The sequence below is a fragment of the Mobula birostris genome, chromosome 14 (assembly GCF_030028105.1).
Source record: "Mobula birostris isolate sMobBir1 chromosome 14, sMobBir1.hap1, whole genome shotgun sequence".
Classification (NCBI taxonomy): Eukaryota; Metazoa; Chordata; class Chondrichthyes; order Myliobatiformes; family Myliobatidae; genus Mobula; species Mobula birostris.
In genome coordinates this window covers 31,479,971-31,498,618 of record NC_092383.1, presented here as the reverse complement: position 1 = coordinate 31,498,618, position 18,648 = coordinate 31,479,971, and the positions used below count along the sequence as shown (strand labels likewise).

The 18,648-nt window shown below is 44.3% G+C and overlaps 1 protein-coding gene across 2 annotated transcripts in view; it reads left to right on the top strand.

Moving 5' to 3' along the window:
* bnc1 (basonuclin zinc finger protein 1) overlaps positions 1 to 18,648 on the top strand; it is a 104,874-nt gene that overhangs the window by 36,222 nt on the left and 50,004 nt on the right. Inside the window, exon 1 of one of the 2 annotated variants that reach the window (XM_072278316.1) lies at positions 17,146 to 17,244. The exons of the other annotated variant lie outside the window; for it this stretch is intronic. Within the exon in view, the coding sequence (XP_072134417.1) occupies positions 17,242 to 17,244 (3 nt within the window). The 5' untranslated portion in view covers positions 17,146 to 17,241. Of the gene's footprint in view, positions 1 to 17,145; positions 17,245 to 18,648 lie in introns of those variants that run through there. 2 annotated transcript variants of the gene reach the window in all.

Here is an 18,648-nt window from a genome sequence, read left to right as displayed (position 1 = left end):
CATCACTGGATGTAAGTGCTACTGGACAACACTCATTGAAGCAGGTTACCACTTTCTTCTTAGGCACTGTTAGAATCGAAGCCTGTCTGAAGCAGGTGGGGTTCTCAGACTGCCGAGGTGAGAGGTTAAAGATTTCAGTGAAGGTTCCAGCCAGCTGATCGGCACAGGTATTCAGTACTTGCCCAGGTACCCCATCTGGGCTGGATGTTTTCCGTGGGTTCACCTGCTTGCACATCAGCCTCAGAGACTGAAATCACAGGATAACCGGGGACTGTGGGAGTTTGTGATGGTTCCTCCATGTTTTTATGGTCAAAGCGAGCGGTCAATGGGAGGGGGAGGGGCATTGAGCTCACCTGGAAGCAAAGCCCTGCTGTCACCTATGTCGCTTGATTTAACTTTGTAAGAGGTGATAGTATTCAAGCCCTGCCACAACTGTTGAGCATCCTTTATTGATTCAAGTTTTATCTGGAACTGCCACTTCGCCCATAAAATGGTTTACCGGAGGTTATACCTGGTCCTTTTGTACCTTTCTTGGTCACCAGGATGCTTCTGATCTGGCCCTCAGCAGATTGCAAATCTCATGGTTCATTTAGGGCTTCTAGTTGGGGAAGACTCTGAATGAATGTGGGGGCACACTCATTTACAACTGTTTTAATAAAATCCATGGCGAACATGGCATATTCATTCAGATCCACAGAGGAGTCCCTGAACACGGCCTAGTCCACCAATTTGAAGCAATCTCGTAGCCGACTCTCTACCTCCCACAACCACCTCTTTGTTGTCCTAATCTCTGGAGCTTTGCCCTTTAGTCTCTGCCCGTAAGCAGGGAGGAGAAGGACAGACAAGTGTTCTGATTTACCGAAATGTGGTCTGGACATGGGATGGTAGGCATTCCTTATCTTTGTGGCCTAGTGTGTTGGGACCTCTGGTGCTACAGGTTATATGCTGATGGCAATTAGGCATAGTTTTCTTCAAACAAAATCGTGGTTGAAGTCCCGGACTGTGATTTGAAATGAAATTCCCAGTCAGGATGATATTCTATATGTTTGAGAACTTGCAGGGAAGTAACTGCTGTTCGTTTTTTAGATGGTCCATCTGTTTTATGTGCAACTGGTGAAGGGAAGGAATAGTTAGAGTCGCTGATAGGGTGCCAATCATGCGGGCTCCTTAGAAATTGAATGAATCAAGTTTCTAGTGAACTCTTGAGCTGCTCTAACCTAAGCAAGGACAGAATATGTAAATATGTATATATTAGAGATAAAGCAGGGGAACAGAGTCTTCCTGTCCAATGAGTCTGTACTGCCCAATTAGACTCATGACCAATTAACCTACTAATGTCTTTGGAATTTGGGAAGAAATCTAAGCTTCTGATCTGCACATATTAGATTAGATTTATGAATCATATTTACTTCAAGGCAAATACTGAAATGTATCATTTGCATTAACAAGCAATACGATCTGAGGATGTGCTTGGGGCAGCCAGCAAAAGTGTCGCCACATGTTCTGGTGTCAACGTAGCATGCCCACAGTGTCCAGCTGAATGACATGCAGCTAGTATACTGTACAGCAAGTAAAGACAGAGAAAATAAATCCCCACCGCCCTACGACTGCCCACAAAGACAGACCTCCAACCATAGGACAGGACACCTCCGGGCCCATGACCACCTGACAATGGCCCCGGACTCAGGCCTCCGATCTCCAAACTTGTTTGGGTAGACTGGTAGATGGTGGACAGGCATTGCGTTGTCAGGAGGTGGGCCACCCACCAGAGGATATCTAGCCTCTGGCCTGCTCTTGGAGTCTTACAGCAAGGAAACAGGCCCTTCTGCTTATCATCCTTGAACCAGCTATCAAATACCCTTTGACTCCGTTTCGCTAATTTTGTGTTTCCTCCTCATGTCCTCATCAGCTTTCGCCACCCTTCCCTCCTGTCACCCATTTGCACTCGGTGGCAGCGTACAAAATCCAGTTAAGCTCCCGTCCAGCACTTCTTGGCATGTGGAGGGAAATGAGAGGACCTCGGGCCAACCCACCTCGTTGAAGGGAGAATGTGCAAGCTCCACACAAACAGTACCCGAGGTCAGGATTGAGCCAGACCTTCTGGAGCTTCGAGGTTGCAAAGCTAGCCACCGTGCCACAGCACGTCTGTGGCCACAATTTCTGCAGTTGCTCTACTTGAGTTTCTGGGCAATATGTCCTCCCTCTCCAAAACCCCAAAATGAACCGTTGATGTTGGGGACTTGGTGGATGGCAATGTATTTGAATGTGAAGTACAGATGGTTAAAATATCTCTTGTTGAAGATGGACATTATCCAGCACTTTAATGCCATTGCTAGTTACCAACCCATGTTTCTTCAATTGACTTTACTGAAAAAAAAACAGAAGTCACAATTGTCAGTATTAATTCATTTTGATAATTTTTAAAATCAGAGTCGGCTGTTAAAATGTTGATATATCCAGCACTTTGGTCAAGGTTTGCTAGGCCTCTTCAGAAGCTGGGCATCCTTTTATGTAGCACTGCTTTGAGCCTACTTAACATCTGAATTTTGATGCACAACTTGTGAATATGGCAAAAGCTTTCCTCATCTGATCGAGGGAAGTGCAGGTCTATGGGGACCAGAACCAGCAGACTTTCCAACAGCCGTTCAGGGGTAGAGTTATGTATTTTGTGTTTGACTGGCCCATTACCCTGGCATTTAGATTTCTTGTTTCAGTCAAGGTCCATGATGTCTGCTCAGCATTTATGAAGCATACGCAGCAAGAAACCTGCACTAAGCACCAATCAAACACACTGTTGCATCCATAGGTCACTGGGCCACATGCATGAAATTCAAGGATTTCCTGGTTGTTGTCCCTAGACCAACACAATCTAATGGGAAGGCGGTGATCATTGGCAGGTTTCCGTCCCTGTACTGCGGATGGTCTGCTGTGAATTGTCTTCAATTCCTTCACTAATTGATAGCATGGAGCCAGATGTTCATTATTTTTCCTGCTGGACATGAGGTGGAATTGTTCCCTGGTCAGCCGTGACACCTGTGCTTATCCTGTTTCACCTGCAAAAGCCTTCTGTATCTGAAAGAACAAACCATCAGTGCCTGCCTCTTAATGTCCCCTCAGATTGTGACGGTTTCTCCCACTGTATTGCATGAGACTCAGGGATTTGTTGACGATTTACAGTTAAGTGTGATAGTTGCAGAATGACTTGAGTTTATTCAATCTTTATTCAATCTTAACTCAGAAAGCTTTCTTTAAATTACAAGTGCAGAGAACACAAAATCAATTGCAAAATGCGGTCGGCATAGTGGCGAATGGTAAACTGAAATGACTTCCGTACATGTAGACGTTTGACCCACAGATGCAGTTATCCGTGGGACTTCAGCTTTGACAGGTGCATGTTACTCATTGTTGATGCCGCACCGAAGCAGCACTCACGCTGAAAGACAGTGTAGCCTTGACGGAATAAGTCAACAAGCTAATGTGCCACTCACGTGCGGAACACAGAATAGTCCTTCCATGAGTTTGGGGAATCTTCTCCACTGGACTTGATGTCTCCATATGTTTCAGGCAAGTTTGTTTCAGTGCTTCCTTATGATGTAAGTATTCCTGCTGCCACTCATTGTTAGGACAGCAAATTCAGCTCGTTACTTGAACCACCTCATCAGCAGCTCCCACACTGGACAGTGGCCGTGCAAGTAAATTTGTTCTTCACTCATGCCGCTTGAAGCTACTTGTGGTTCACATGGGATCAGCAGTATGTATATACAGAACACCTTGGATGTTGTGCACGTAGGAGAATTACTCGCATAACATCCCTTTCCCGCCCAAATCACTGCCCAGTAATGTCAGGATGCGTTTCACTGTGCTTTACAATCTCTGGCCCATCACTATCAATGTGTGAATCTTTATTGATTCCTGATGAATCAGTATTATCATTTGTACAGCAGGCGACAGAAAAAAATCTTTTTTTTCAGAATCAGATTTAATATTAACGGCATATGTCATGAAATTTGTTAGCTTTACAGCAAAAGTAAAATGAAATTCATCATAAGTATAGAGAAAAATAAGTTACATAAATATATATTAAAAAATAGGTAGTACAAAATAACAGAAATAAAGAATAAGTAGTGAGGTAGTGTTCATGGGTCGATGTCCCTTTAGAAATCGGATGGCAGAGGGGAAGAAGCTGTTCCTAAATTGCTGAGTGTGTGCCTCCAGGCTTCTGTACCTCCTTGCCAACAGTAACAGAGTGAAGAGGGCATGTCCTGGGTGGTGGTGATCCTTTAACGGTGGACACTACCTTCCTAAGGCACCGCTCCTTCAAGATGTCTTGGATACTACGGAGGTTAGTACCCGTGATAAAGCGGAGTAATTTTACAAGTTTCTGCAATTTATTTCGATCTTGTGCGGTAGCCCCCCCCTCCCCCCCACCAGACGGCGATGCAGCCAGTCAGAATGCTCTCCATGGTACATTTGTAGAAGTTTTCCAGTGTTCTAGTTGACAAATTAAATCTCCTCAAACTCTTGATGAAATATAGCTGCTGTCTTGCCTTCTTTATAGCTGCTTCAATGTGTTGGGTCCAGGTTAGGTCCTCAGAGATATTGACATCCAGGAACCTGAAATTGCTCACTCTCTCCACTTCTGATCCCTCTATGAAGATTGGTTTGTGTTCCCTCATCCACAATCAGCTCTTTGGTCTTGCTGACGTCGAGTGCAAGATTGTTATTGCGACGCCACTCAACTAACTGGTGTATCTCGCTCCTGTACACCCTTTCGTCACATAGAAACATAGAAAATAGGTGCAGGAGTAGGCCATTCGGCCCTTCGAGCCTGCACCGCCATTCAGTATGATCATGGCTGATCATCCAATTCAGAACCCTGTACCAGCCTTCCCTCCATACCCCCTGATCCCTTTAGCCACAAGGGCCATATCTAACTCCCTCTTAAATATAGCCAATGAACTGGCCTCAACTGTTTCCTGTGGCAGAGAATTCCACAGATTCACCACTCTCTGTGTGAAGAAGTTTTTCCTAATCTCGGTCCTAAAAGGCTTCCCCTCTATCCTCAAACTGTGACCCCTCGTTCTGGACTTCCCCAACATCGGGAACAATCTTCCTGCATCTAGCCTGTCCAATCCCTTTAGGATTTTATACGTTTCAATAAGATCCCCCCTCAATCTTCTAAATTCCAACGAGTATAAGCCTAGTTCATCCAGTCTTTCATCATATGAAAGTCCTGCCATCCCAGGAATCAATCTGATGAACCTTCTTTGTACTCCCTCTATGGCAAGGATGTCTTTCCTCAGATTAGGGGACCAAAACTGCACACAATACTCCAGGTGTGGTCTCACCAAGGCCTTGTACTGCAGTAGTACCTCCCTGCTCCTGTACTCGAATCTTCTTGCTATAAATGCCAGCATACCATTCGCCTTTTTCACCGCCTGCTGTACCTTCATGCCCACTTTCAATGACTGGTGTATAATGACACCCAGGTCTCGTTGCACCTCCCCTTTTCCTAATCGGCCACCATTCAGATAATAATCTGTTTTCCTATTTTTGCCACCAAAGTGGATAACTTCACACTTATCCACATTAAATTGCATCTGCCATGAATTTGCCCACTCACCTAACCTATCCAAGTCACCCTGCATCCTCTTAGCATCCTCCTCACAGTTAACACTGCCGCTCAGCTTCGTGTCATCCACAAACTTGGAGATGCTGCATTTAATTCCCTCATCCAAGTCATTAATATATATTGTAAATAACTGGGGTCCCAGCACCGAGCCTTGGTCACTGCCTGCCATTCTGAAAAAGTCCCGTTTATTCCCACTTTGCTTCCTGTCTGCCAACCAATTCTCTATCCACATCAATACCTTACCCCCAATACCGTGTGCTTTAAGTTTGCACACTAATCTCCTGTGTGGGACCTTGTCAAAAGCCTTTTGAAAATCCAAATATACTCCATCCACTGGTTCTCCCCTAGTCACTCTACTAGTTACATCCTCAAAAAATTCTATGAGATTTGTCAGACATGATTTTCCTTTCACAAATCCATGCTGACTTTGTCCAATGATCTCACCGCTTTCCAAATGTGCTGTTATCACATCTTTGATAACTGACTCTAGCAATTTCCCCACCACTGATGTTAGGCTAACCAGTCTATAATTCCCTGGTTTCTCTCTCCCTCCTTTTTTAAAAAGTGGGGTTACATTAGCCACCCTCCAATCCTCAGGAACTAGTCCAGAATCTAAAGAGTTTTGAAAAATTATCACTAATGCATCCATTATTTCTTGGGCTACTTCCTTAAGCACTCTGGGATGCAGACCATCTGGCCCTGGGGATTTATCCACCTTTAATCCCTTCAATTTACCTAACACCACTTCCCTACTAACATGTATTTCCCTCAGTTCCTCCATCTCACTGGACCCTCTGTCCCCTACTATTTCCGGAAGATTATTTATGTCCTCCTCAGTGAAGACAGAACCAAAGTAATTATTCAATTGGTCTGCCATGTCCTTGCTCCCCATAATCAATTCACCTGTTTCTGTCTGTAGGGGACCTACATTTGTCTTAACCAATGTTTTTCTTTTCACATATCTATAAAAGCTTTTACAGTCAGTTTTTATGTTCCCTGCCAGTTTTCTCTCATAATCTTTTTTCCCCTTCCTAATTAAGCCCTTTGTCCTCCTCTGCTGAACTCTGAATTTCTCCCAATCCTCTGGTGAGCCACTTTTTCTGGCTAATTTGTATGCTTCTTCTTTGGAATTGATACTATCCCTAATTTCCCTTGTCAGCCATGGGTGCACTATCTTCCTTGATTTATTCTTTTGCCAAACAGGGATGAACAATTGTTGTAGTTCATCCATGCGGTCTTTAAATGCTTGCCATTGCATATCCACCGTCAACCCTTTAAGTGTCATTTGCCAGTCTATCTTAACTAATTCATGTCTCATACCTTCAAAGTTTCCCTTCTTTAAGTTCAGAACCTTTGTTTCTGAATTAACTATGTCACTCTCCATCTTAATGAAGAATTCCACCATATTATGGTCACTCTTACCCAAGGGGCCTCTCACGACAAGATTGCTAATTAGCCCTTCCTCATTGCTCAATACCCAGTCTAGAATAGCCTGCTCTCTAGTTGGTTCCTCGACATGTTGGTTCAAAAAACCATCCCGCATACATTCCAAGAAATCCTCTTCCTCAGCACCCTTACCAATTTGGTTTACCCAATCTACATGTAGATTGAAGTCACCCATTATAACTGCTGTTCCTTTATTGCACACATTTCTAATTTCCTGTTTAATACCATCCCCAACCTCACTACTACTGTTAGGTGGCCTGTACACAACTCCCACCAGCGTTTTCTGCCCCTTACTGTTATGCAGCTCTACCTAGATTGATTCCACATCCTCCCGGTTTATGTCCTTCCTTGCTATTGCATTAATCTCCTCTCTAACCAGCAACGCCGCCCCACCTCCTTTTCTTTCATGTCGATCCCTCCTGAATATTGAATATCCCTGAATGTTGAGCTCCCATCCTTGGTCACCCTGGAGCCATGTCTCTGTGATCCCAACTATATCATATTCATTAATAACAATCTGCACTTTTAATTCGTCCACCTTGTTATGAATGCTCCTTGCATTGACACACAAAGCCTTCAGGCGCTCTTTTACAACTCTCTTAGCCCTTATACAATTATGTTGAAAAGTGGCCCTTTTTGATGCTTGCCCTGGATTTGTCGGCCTGCCACTTTTACTTTTCACCTTACTACTTTTTGCTTCTACCCTCATTTTACACCCCTCTGTCTCTCTGCACTGGTTCCCATCCCCCTGTTGTGAACTAACCTCCTCTCGCCTAGCCTCTTTAAATTGATTCCCACCCCTTTCATTCTAGTTTAAAGTCACCTCAGTAGCCCTCGCTAATCTCCCTGCCAGGATATTGGTCCCCCTAGGATTCAAGTGTAACCCGTCTTTTTGGTACAGGTCATGCCTGCGCCAAAAGAGGTCCCAATGATCCAAAAACTTGAATCCCTTCCCCCTGTTCCAATCCCTCAGCCACGCATTTATCCTCCACCTCATTGCATTCCTACTCTCACTGTCGCGTGGCACAAGCAGTAATCCCGAGATTACTACCTTTGCGGTCCTTTTTCTCAACTCCCTTCCCAGCTCCCTATATTCTACTTTCAGGACCTCTTCCCTTTTCCTACCTATGTCATTGGTACCTATATGTACCACGACCTCTGGCTCCTCACCCTCCCACTTCAGGATATCTTGGACACGATCAGAAATACCCCGGACCCTGGCACCAGGGAGGCAAACTACCATCCGGGTCTCTAGACTGCATCCACAGAATTGCCTATCTGACCCCCTTATAATCGAGTCCCCTATTACAACTGCCCTCCTCTTCCTTTCCCTACCCTTCTGAGCTACAGGGCCGGACTCTGTGCCGGAGGCACAGCCACTGTCGCTTCCCCCAGGTAAGCTGTCCCCCCCAACAGTACTCAAACAGGAGTACCTATTGTCAAGGGGCACAGCCACCGGGGTACTCTCTATTACCTGACTCTTCCCCTTCCCCCTCCTAACTGTAACCGACTGGTCTGCCTCCCGTGGCCCTGGTGTGACCACCTGCCTGTAACTCCTCTCTATCAACTCCTCACTCTCCCTGACCAGACGAAGGTCATCGAGCTGCAGCGGTCCCTTAGGAGCTGCATCTCGGCGCACCTGGCGCAGATGTGAACGTCCGGGAGGCTTGGAGACTCCAGGGCCTCCCACATCCGGCACCGAGAACAACAAACTGCCCTCACACTCATACTGCCCCTCTCCTCAAATAACAACAAAAAAAAATGAATACAAAATGTTCCTCGCCTCGCCCGTTTCCGCCTAAGCCCGGTGAACCGAAGCCCTTAAGCCTTCACTCTGCTCCCAGCTCACTCCGCAGCCCGCAAACTACGCTGCCCACTGTATGAGGCTCTGTTCCTTTTAAATCTTCCGCGCTTCACTGCCCGACGTCACACGCTTGCGCAATCCCGCCTCTTTGAACGCCGATGGAAAAAAAAACGAAAAATTCAAAATCTGAAATTCTGCCAACAATGGTTGTATCATCGGCAAATTTATTGATGCTGTTTGAGCTGTGCCTAGCCACACTGTCACAGGTGTAGAGAGAGTAGAGCAGTGGGCTAAGCACACATCCCTGTGGAATGCCTGTGTTAATTGTCAGTGAGGTAGAAATGTTATTTCCAATCCGCACCGTTTGTGGTCTTCCGATTAGGAAGTCAGGGATCCATTTGCGGAGGGAGTTACAGAGGCCCAGGACTGTAGGCACAATGGCGTTAAATGCTGAGCTGTAGTCACCAAACAACATCCTGACATAGGTGTTTGCATTGCCCAGGTGATCCAAGGTGGCATGGAGAGCCATTGAGATTGCATCTACTGTAGACCTATTGTGGCAATAGGCAAATTGCAGTGGGTCCAGGTCCTTCCTGGACAGGTGTTGGTTCTAGCCACGAACGACCTCTCAAAGCATTTCATCACTGTAAATGTGAGTGCTGCTGGACGATAGTCATTGAGGCAGTTCACACTGCTCCTCTTGGGCACAGGTATATTTGTTGTCCTTTTAAAGCAGGTGGGAACTTCCGGCTGTAGCAGTGAGAGATTGAAACTGTCTTTGAATGCTCCTGCCAGTTGATTGGCACAGATTTTCAGAGCCTTACCTGGTACTCCAATGGGCTCTGTTTCCTTGCAAGAGTTTACCCTCTTGAAAGACAGTCCAATGTCGGCCTCCAAGACAGAGATCACAGGGTCATCAGGTGCTACAGGGATCCTCATAGCTGTGTTTTTTTTCTCCCTTTCAAAGCGAGCGTAAAATGTGTTGAGCTCATCTGTTAGTGAAGCATTGCTACCATTCATGATGTTGGGTTTTGCTTTGGAAGAAATAACGGCCTGCAAACCCTGCCAGAGTTGACGTGCATCTGGTGTTGCTTCTAATCTCTCTCAGACTTGTTTCTTGTCTCCTGAAATAGTGCCGTGCAACTCAATACCTGGTTTTCTTATACGGACCTAGATTGCCAGACCTAAATCTAGCCCTCAGCAGACTATGAACCTCCTGGTTCATCCATGGCTTTTGGTTTGGGAATGTACGGTATGTTTCGTAGGCACACACTCATCCACACAGGTTTTAATGATGTCAATGACAACTGTGGAATACTCATCCAGGCTTGAAGATGACTCCCTGAACACAGTTCAGTCCACTGATTCAAAGTGGTCCTGTAAGTACTTCTGTACTTCCCTGGTCCACACCTTCTTGATCCTTACCTTCTTGGTCCTCACTACTAGTGCTGCAATCTTCAGTTTCTGCTTATACTCAGTGAGTACAGCCAGATGTATGGGGTGTCAGGGAGGGGTAGCACCTCTGGTGGGGGAAAATGTCGCGTCCTTTTCAAAGCAGTTAGTCCACCTTTGGTCCCCACCTGGCACTCAGCTCTCGTCTGTGGCTCCCCGTAGCTGTTTGCATGCGACAGCGGCCATACCCCAGGCAACAGCTTCGACAAGCCGGCTAAACCAGGTGAGGGTAGCCGACGGGTCTCAAACCCTCGGTGAGATAGGGAGTTGTCTATCCCAGCATGTGAAGACAGACTCCGGCGGATTGAGCGGATGAGACCAATGGAAGGTCCAATGGTCAAGAAAGCAGTCTCTGCAAACGTCGTGAAACGTGTAGAGCAGGACAAGACACCGAAGACATCCTGGTCATCCACTGCGCCTAGTCCCATCTCCAGCCGTCTCGACTCTGTCTTGCCACTGGATCCAGATGGGAATTGGGAAGAGAGAGTGAAGCTGACGCTGCGTAACTTTCCCTCACTTAAGTCCAAATCACGCGCTAGTCTCGACACCATCGAGGTCCTCATCGACGTTAACGATGGACGAACAACAACAGCCAGATGATCAGACTTACGAAAGTGTGGGCATGGGATAACATGGTAGGCTTGATCTTAGTGTAACAGTGGTCTAGTGTGTTATTTTAAGTATTTATTTAAGGGACATACATATTGCAGGCAAGGTCAGTACATCCATCCCTAATTGTCCCGAATGTGCTAGCTTGCTAATAAACTTACAAACTTTCAGAGAGTGGTTTGACAAGACCTCAAGGCTCTGCAGAATGCTTTGCACTAATGAAGTGCAGCCACTGTTGTAATGTAAGTAACATAAGAGATCTAATATTTGAAGCTAAGGACAGGTGTTTGATCTGCAGTGGGCAATGTCCAGTTCCAGGCCCATACTACTGGATGTCTGGAGTGGCGGGACATAGAGTACTGTTAAAGCTTTCAGCGAATTTTACCCCCAACCTACATGGGTGTGAAAATTATTTAATTTGCTTCTGGCTGTTGTTTGTGATTGGTCTTCCAAGCTCCGCTAATTAAGTACTTGCAAATAGCTTTTATTCACTTAGCTGTTGTGCTGCCAGGATAATTGCAGTTCCTCATTCACAGTCTGGATGGCAGCTACAAAGCTTTATTTAATTGTAGTGTGACCTCCCTAGGGAGGAGGAGTGTTGGGAACAACACCTTCAAGCTGCCAATTTCCTTTTTTTTTGTATTTTTCTTCTGGCTGCTTCTGAGACTCATTTTATGAAACAAATAGGGTCCTGGTGTCTAGTCGTGTTTTGTCTTGCAGAGGAGTATCTGAGGAAGTTGACAATGGGCCCAAGCATCAAATGGCCAGGTTGTGATACCAGCTGAGGAGCTGGGCTCCAGTCAGTTTTCTGGACCGGAGGGTCAAGGAAGGGGATCAGTTTCACCAGGAAGCAGTGGGCAGTTACAGCAGGCGGTTAACCTGTTATATGTCTAAAAGGGAGGAAAATTGATGACGATAATAGCTTTGGTGATCGATTGTGATCTTCCTTAGCTCATCACTTGCGTTCCCAGGAATGAGAGCGATAATGGGGCCAGTGCTACAGGGCGACATTGATATTTCTGGGAGGGCCTGCTCTCCCCACATTGGGCTCATCAATCTCTCCAGGACCCAACCTAATGGCATGAACACTCACTTCTCTAACTTTCGGTAATTTCTCACTGTCCCCCCTTCTCCCTCTTTCAATCAGCTTATTATGGCTCCCCTATCTTAACCATTACCTTCTTATCACCTCTCTCCTCCTTCCCTTTCTCTCATGGACCACTTTCCTCTCCTATCAGATTCCTTCTTCAGTCCATTACATTCTCCACCTATCACCTCCAGCTTCTCACTTCATCTCTCGCCTGGCTTCACCTATCACCTGCCAGTTCGTACCCTTTCTCCTCCCCCCACCTTCTTATTCTGGCTTCTTCCCCCTTCCTTTCCAGTCCTGATAATGGGTCTTGGCTCAAAACTGTGACTGCTTATTCCCCTCCATAGATCCCTCTCCTGACCTGCTGAGTTCTGCCAGTATTTTGTGTGTTGCTATGGAAGGGCCACCTTTCCCATGCCAAGGGAATGTCTAAGGAGAAGATGACCAGTTCTACTCAGCCATCTGCAGTGGCCTGAAGGCCAGGAAGTTGTAGCACTCAGTAGCAGCACTGAGCAAGGAGAGCATGGAATCCTTGCCCTTTCCACAAATGCCTTACTGCTGTGTTAGGTACCTGTCTTGGTGCTCCGCTGTGTGCTTCTGTGGCATTGAAATGGTCTCATTGAAATGGTCTCATTGATTTTTGGCTTGCTGAGGAGTGAAGTACCCAAGGCAACGTGGCTGTCTGTAGGGGGAGGTGTTGGGTGCGCTCAGGCGACTCAGCAATCACAGAACGGAGTGGACCGTCTCACCAGCAACCTATCAGCCCTTTGGCATTTATGGAAGAATCCATGGTCCCCACATCGAGCTCATCGGTCACCTCCAAGCCCACCAAACCAGAGTGCAAGGAAGTCCTTTTCTATCCTAGGAGGAGAAGATGATCACTGTAACTCAGTCAGCTGCAATTGCCCCAATGCCAACAATCCATCTGATGAATTGTTGGAGGCCATATCTTTTAATTTGTCACAGTCATATGTATCATATTAGAACAGGTTTCTTTTGGCACAGAGCAGGCAGGATAAGAATGTCGGTAATCTTTTGAGGAACTGCGCTTTATTAAAGATAGAGAAGTTTGTAAACATGTACCGCCAGATTTGAAGTCTGCTCTATCCTTCTGCTGCTGTATCCTTCAGATGCTTGATTGAACCTCTCATATCATAAAGATGAATTCTCGACCTCTCAATCTACCCATCCGTAGCCCTTGCTTTATTTATTTGTTACACATGCACTGCACATTCTCTGTAGCTGCTCTGTGTATTTTGTATTCTGTTTTCTTTTACTTCCTTGCTGTACTTGTGTATGCATAATCTACCTGCTTGCCGTGCAAACAAAAGATTTTCATTGCATCTTGGTACACGTGACAATAACGAACCAATTCCAGTGAATCAACTTTTTTTTTGCATCCTCATGATACATATTACACGCTGTCATATTGTGAAGGTTGTAACTTCAAACTCCTGTGTCTAGAATTTCTATGAAGTAGATTATTGCACGGGTGGCATATGAGAAGCTCATTAATATGGATTCGCTGGACTGAATGTTGGGAGTTCTGCTCAGAAATGGTGGCCTTGCTTGTCCAACTGTGCAGGGTTTGAAACTCCTGTGTGAAGGTGAAAGTCCAGGTGCAGACTTCCGCTCTAGTAGTGAAGCACAAACGTCCTCCCATGGATTCCCAGTGTTTAGGGTCTAGAATCTGCATGATGAACCAGACTGGTTGGTGTAAGTTGAGCCAGCCCATTCATTTGAATGAGAAAGGATGGAGAAAATGTCAAGAACAAGTTAATGTCCTTGATTTAAGTGTAATTTATTGATTGTAACTGTGACCTAGATTTTTTATGAGTTAAAATTAAAACTTTAGATATTTTTATTTTTTTGAATGATTTGAGAATTTCAGGACCTTTTTCAATGATGGTTTTGACAGCTGGAAAGCCTGAGGCAAGAGCTTCACTGACTCTTAAAACAATTTTTGGGATTGCAGCTGTACAGCCACACTCAAAGGCCCTATTCTGTGCCAGGACTGCTGAGAAGCTGCGACTTCGCTCTCTAGATAAGAGTGAATTTCAAAGCGAGGCAAGTGACGAGTTTGGGTAGACAGCCAATTTTAGCAAAATTGGACAAAGTTTTGGAGTTCTGTAGTATATCTGACAACTCAATTAGCCTTTTAAAATTTTATTGCAACTCTTAATGCTTTTTTGTTAAAATTGATTTCTCCAATCAGTAGAAATCCCATCCAACTAAGTTCCTTTGCAACAGTCCCCCAGTTTCTGATGAGTTTCCATTATGTGAAACTTTGTAGTTTGAAAAGACTGGGCTAGGTGTATTATTGTTATTTCGGCTCATTGTGTTCTTATACACAGAAAACATGGAGAACTATTTGTAATAGTGAAATATAGCTTTGTTAATTGAAGACATGTGTCCCAAAAGGGTCCATGCATTGTTGTGAAAACTTGTAAATGAGCATTCATAAAACTGTAGCTTTAAGCTCTCAGTATAAATTCATAACACTCAATTAGCAGGTTTCTATTGTCTCGTAACACTTAATTTGATACCAAGTGGATAATACTATTTTATTGGCACAAATTTCATGAACTGTTTACATACATCTTAAACAATGATAGTGGACAATGGCAACATCATTCACTGCTTGAAGAGACAAATTCTGACCATGTAAAACTACTTGCTTGCAGATATGATCAATACTTCCTTTGTGTCTCTCAATAATGTGAATGTGTTGCACTTAGATTTAAACTGCCTGAGTTTAAAATACTTTGCTGGGAATGGGTCAAAAGCAATCAATAAACTGAAATGTACAAAACTTAAGAATTATTTATATTCATTTTCTCATGTTATGCTTTATAATTAAGTGCTGCAATGAAATTCAGTATTTTTTAAATAATTGGAGCAGCTGAGAAGTTGAACCTGCAAACTGTGACAGATACGTAAATGTAACAATTCACGGCTGCCTTGTTTATCTGGGCTCACGTCTCTCACTTCGACAGGGTTTCCCATGCTCCTTCAAATGTAACAACGCCTATTATGTCAGGTTGCTTGTTTTGAATTGAGGGACTATAGATTTGCTAACTTTTTTTTGGTTTAAAAAAAATCTTCCCCTCCCCCCCCACACCCTCAGAATATAGGGTATGCCTCATATAAAATTTCACCGATCCCCATTGATGGGACAGCATTGGAAAGGCTGTGCAGTTTCAAGTTCTTTGTCAGTGCTATATTTGATTAAGAGTTTGAGGTGATTTCGTAGACGTGGGATCATAAGAGGCTTCAGAGGGTTGTAGACGCAGACAGATCATAGTTAAAAGCCTCCCCACCATCAAGAACATCTTCCAAAGGCGATGCCTTGAGAAGGCAACATCTATCACAAAGGACCTTCACTACCAGGGACATGCTCCCTTCTCATTACTACCTGAAGACCCATACTCAACATTTCATGAACATCTTCCCCTCTGCCACCAAACTTCTGAACGGTCCATGAGCACTACCTCCTCTTATGTTCTATTGATTTATATTTGATGTAACCTATTATAATTTCTTATGCCAGCGCTGTCCTGCTGCCACAAAGCAACAAATTTTATGACTTGAAGATAAACCAGACTTGGGTTCTGATAAGGCCGGCACAACTGATCTGTGAGCTGCTCTTACTTTCCAAGCCAGGCCTGCGTCCGTTCAGTCCAGTCTTAATGTAAAGTATCTGAGAATTCCTCTGTTGGTTTGTTATGAATGTGGTTTTGTTTAAATTATTGGATCAGTCACATATTTTTATTGCAAATAGTGACCTTGCTTTGCTAGTAGACTGTGCTTTAAATGTTCCTGTTGTTTTGCTCAGGAATGCTCGACTGTGCTGGAAGAAAATATTGTACCATTTGACTGTGCAATTGAAGACTGGTCTCATAACCCTATTTAATAACATAAACCAGAACATAATAGCCTTCCTCAAACCTTTTCAATGAAGGTTGTTTATCATCTGAGGGATTAAGCGTAGAATGAATCTCATTTACTGTGCCTTTGGACAACTAACAAATGGTAGAAAACAAAACAAACTTTAAACTGGAATTTATCCATTTTTAGAAATGAGCATAGTATTTGCATTCTATTTATTCCTTTCTTGGCAGTTTTTACTTCAGTAATCCTCATAAATTCTGGATGGCTTAGTGGCACAGCTAGTAGGGCTACTGCCTCACAGTATCAGAGGCCTGAGTTCAGTCCTGGCTTAGGGTGTTGTCTGTGTGGGGTTTGCCCATTCTTCCTGTGACTACATTGTGCGTGCACTGGTTTTCTTCCATATCCCAAAGATTCGTGGATTTGTATGTTTATTGGCCTTCTAAATTGCCTCCAGTGTGTAGGTGATTGGTAGAATCTAGGCTGAGTTGAGAACAGGAGTGAACTAAATATGGAGTCAATATGGAATTAGTAGATACGGGTGGTTGATGGCAGTGCAGAATCAGTAGGCCTGTGAGCCTGTTTCTTGCTGTAACTCTATAAATTTCCCGAAGGAATTCTTTCGTGGATTTTAATGTCACTTATTGTTATGCTTTCTATTTATGAAAGTAAATAGGAATGTAAATAAGAATTGCAAATGCAATATTAGTAGTGATTTTGAGAGGACTAGGACAGACATTCCACCCTGCAAAAACTCATTTCAGGGAGGTAGCACCATCAATTTGCGGGAGACTCCCGGAACTTCCGGGAGAGGTGGGATGTCTGCAATAGAGTAGCTCCTTAGCAGCTAGCCAGCTAGTTTAAATAACGTTGCTATGCTAATGAATGAATGACACCTGTTAAACTCACCTCAACATGTCTTTTACAGTCTTAACCCACCATGGGCAATAGAAAAGTCACTGTTGCAAACAGTGCAGCGAGCAACACTGTCAGTATTTTTGACCCCTATTAGGCAGGGGTACACTTTAGTGCAGTCTGGGGTGACGTATGTTTTATATTTTCTTTTTTTGGAACACTCTGTCATAGCGCGCACGTCTCCATCTCTCTCTCTCTCTCTCTCTCTCTCTTGTGCCCGTTCGCTCTCACTCTCTCTTGCTCGCTCTCAAAAAAATTGATTTCTGGGATATTGTATATAATTTGCAGGCATTAGGGAGCTGCTGTCAATATGCGGGAGACTTCCAGAACTTCCGGGAGAGGTGGCATGTCTGCTGGAATATAAAAGCAAGGATGTAATGCTGAGGCTGTATAAAGCATTGGACTATGGTGAGCAGGTTTGGACCCTTTATGTAAGATGTACTGACAGTGGAGCGGATCTGGGTGGGGCGGGGGGAGTTCATGAGAATGATCCCAGGAATAAAGGGGCTAATATATGAAGAGCTTTTGATGGTTCTGGGCCTGTACTCACTGGAGTTCAGTAAAAAAACAGGGGGATCTCATAGAAACCTACCAAATATTGAAAGACTGAGATAGAGTTTCCTATAGTGAGGGAGTCTAGGACCAGAGGGCACAGCCTCAAAATAGAAGGATATGCCGTTAGAACAGAGATGAGGAGGAATCCAGTTATTGGGTATATTTAAAGTTGTGATTAATAGGTTCTTGGTTAGTCAGGGCGTCAGTTACGGGGACAATGGGGTTGTGGGGGATAGTATATCAGCCACAGCAGAGCAGACTCGATGAACTGAATGGCCTAGTTCTGCTCCTACATCTTATGGTCTTTTCCAGTGTGTGTGGAAAAACGAACAGTCAGAGTTGGGGATGAAGGGAAGTGTCTATTGTGATAGAGATGTTAAAGGTTTTGCATCAGCCTTTTCAGAGGTGGTGAAAATGAAAACATAAAAAGAATCTGTGAAAGGTACAGAACAATTGTAAGAGCAAAATGTAGAGAAGGAATTGCTTCTGGGGTAAAGTATGAACAGAGCCCCCAAGGCTGAGAAGTCAACATGATATGATAGCAGCTTGCTGAGCTGTTGAAAGATGTAAGAGAGGAGATAGCACTATGCATATTTCATCCTTCAGTTATGCAAATTATTCTATTGGACAGGAGATTCCTACTGCAGGTACCATGGGTTTGCCATATGCTCATTGACGCATAACAGCAGTGCTGCACGTGGGAGAAGGCCATGCATGTCGAGGTGATGGATACCTTCACTTTAGTCAGGCAACCTTCCACTGTTATGTTCAGAGCGAGGTCATTTCTCTTTGTAGTCCTGTTGCTATATTTGCCTCCTGTTTAAAAGTCGGGTGCCTGTTCCACAGCAGATGGCCCCTTGTCAGCCACCAATGAGTTTCCTTCTTACCTGTGCTTGGTAATTCATCAAAATCTTTTATTCTGAATATCACAGTGGACTTATCATCATTGTATGCCAACTTCTGTTCCTATAGACTCTAGGTTGCATGTTCTGGGTTTGGGTGGAGATTGGCTTAGATAAGTTCAGTCATGTACTCAGATGATGTGTTCATTAAGCATCTGAACGTTCTGAGATCTCCCATGGTCCTTGTCCTCCAATCGTCACAGATTTCTATTTTTTCAATGGTCCCAGTCAGGCAAACCAACTAATTTTTCCCTTTCTGTTTGTCCTCTTCAATACATTTTCAATGATGACTGTCATCAATATTTCAGGTTTATTTCAGATCGTACAAACACACTGTACTCAAAAAGAAAATGTC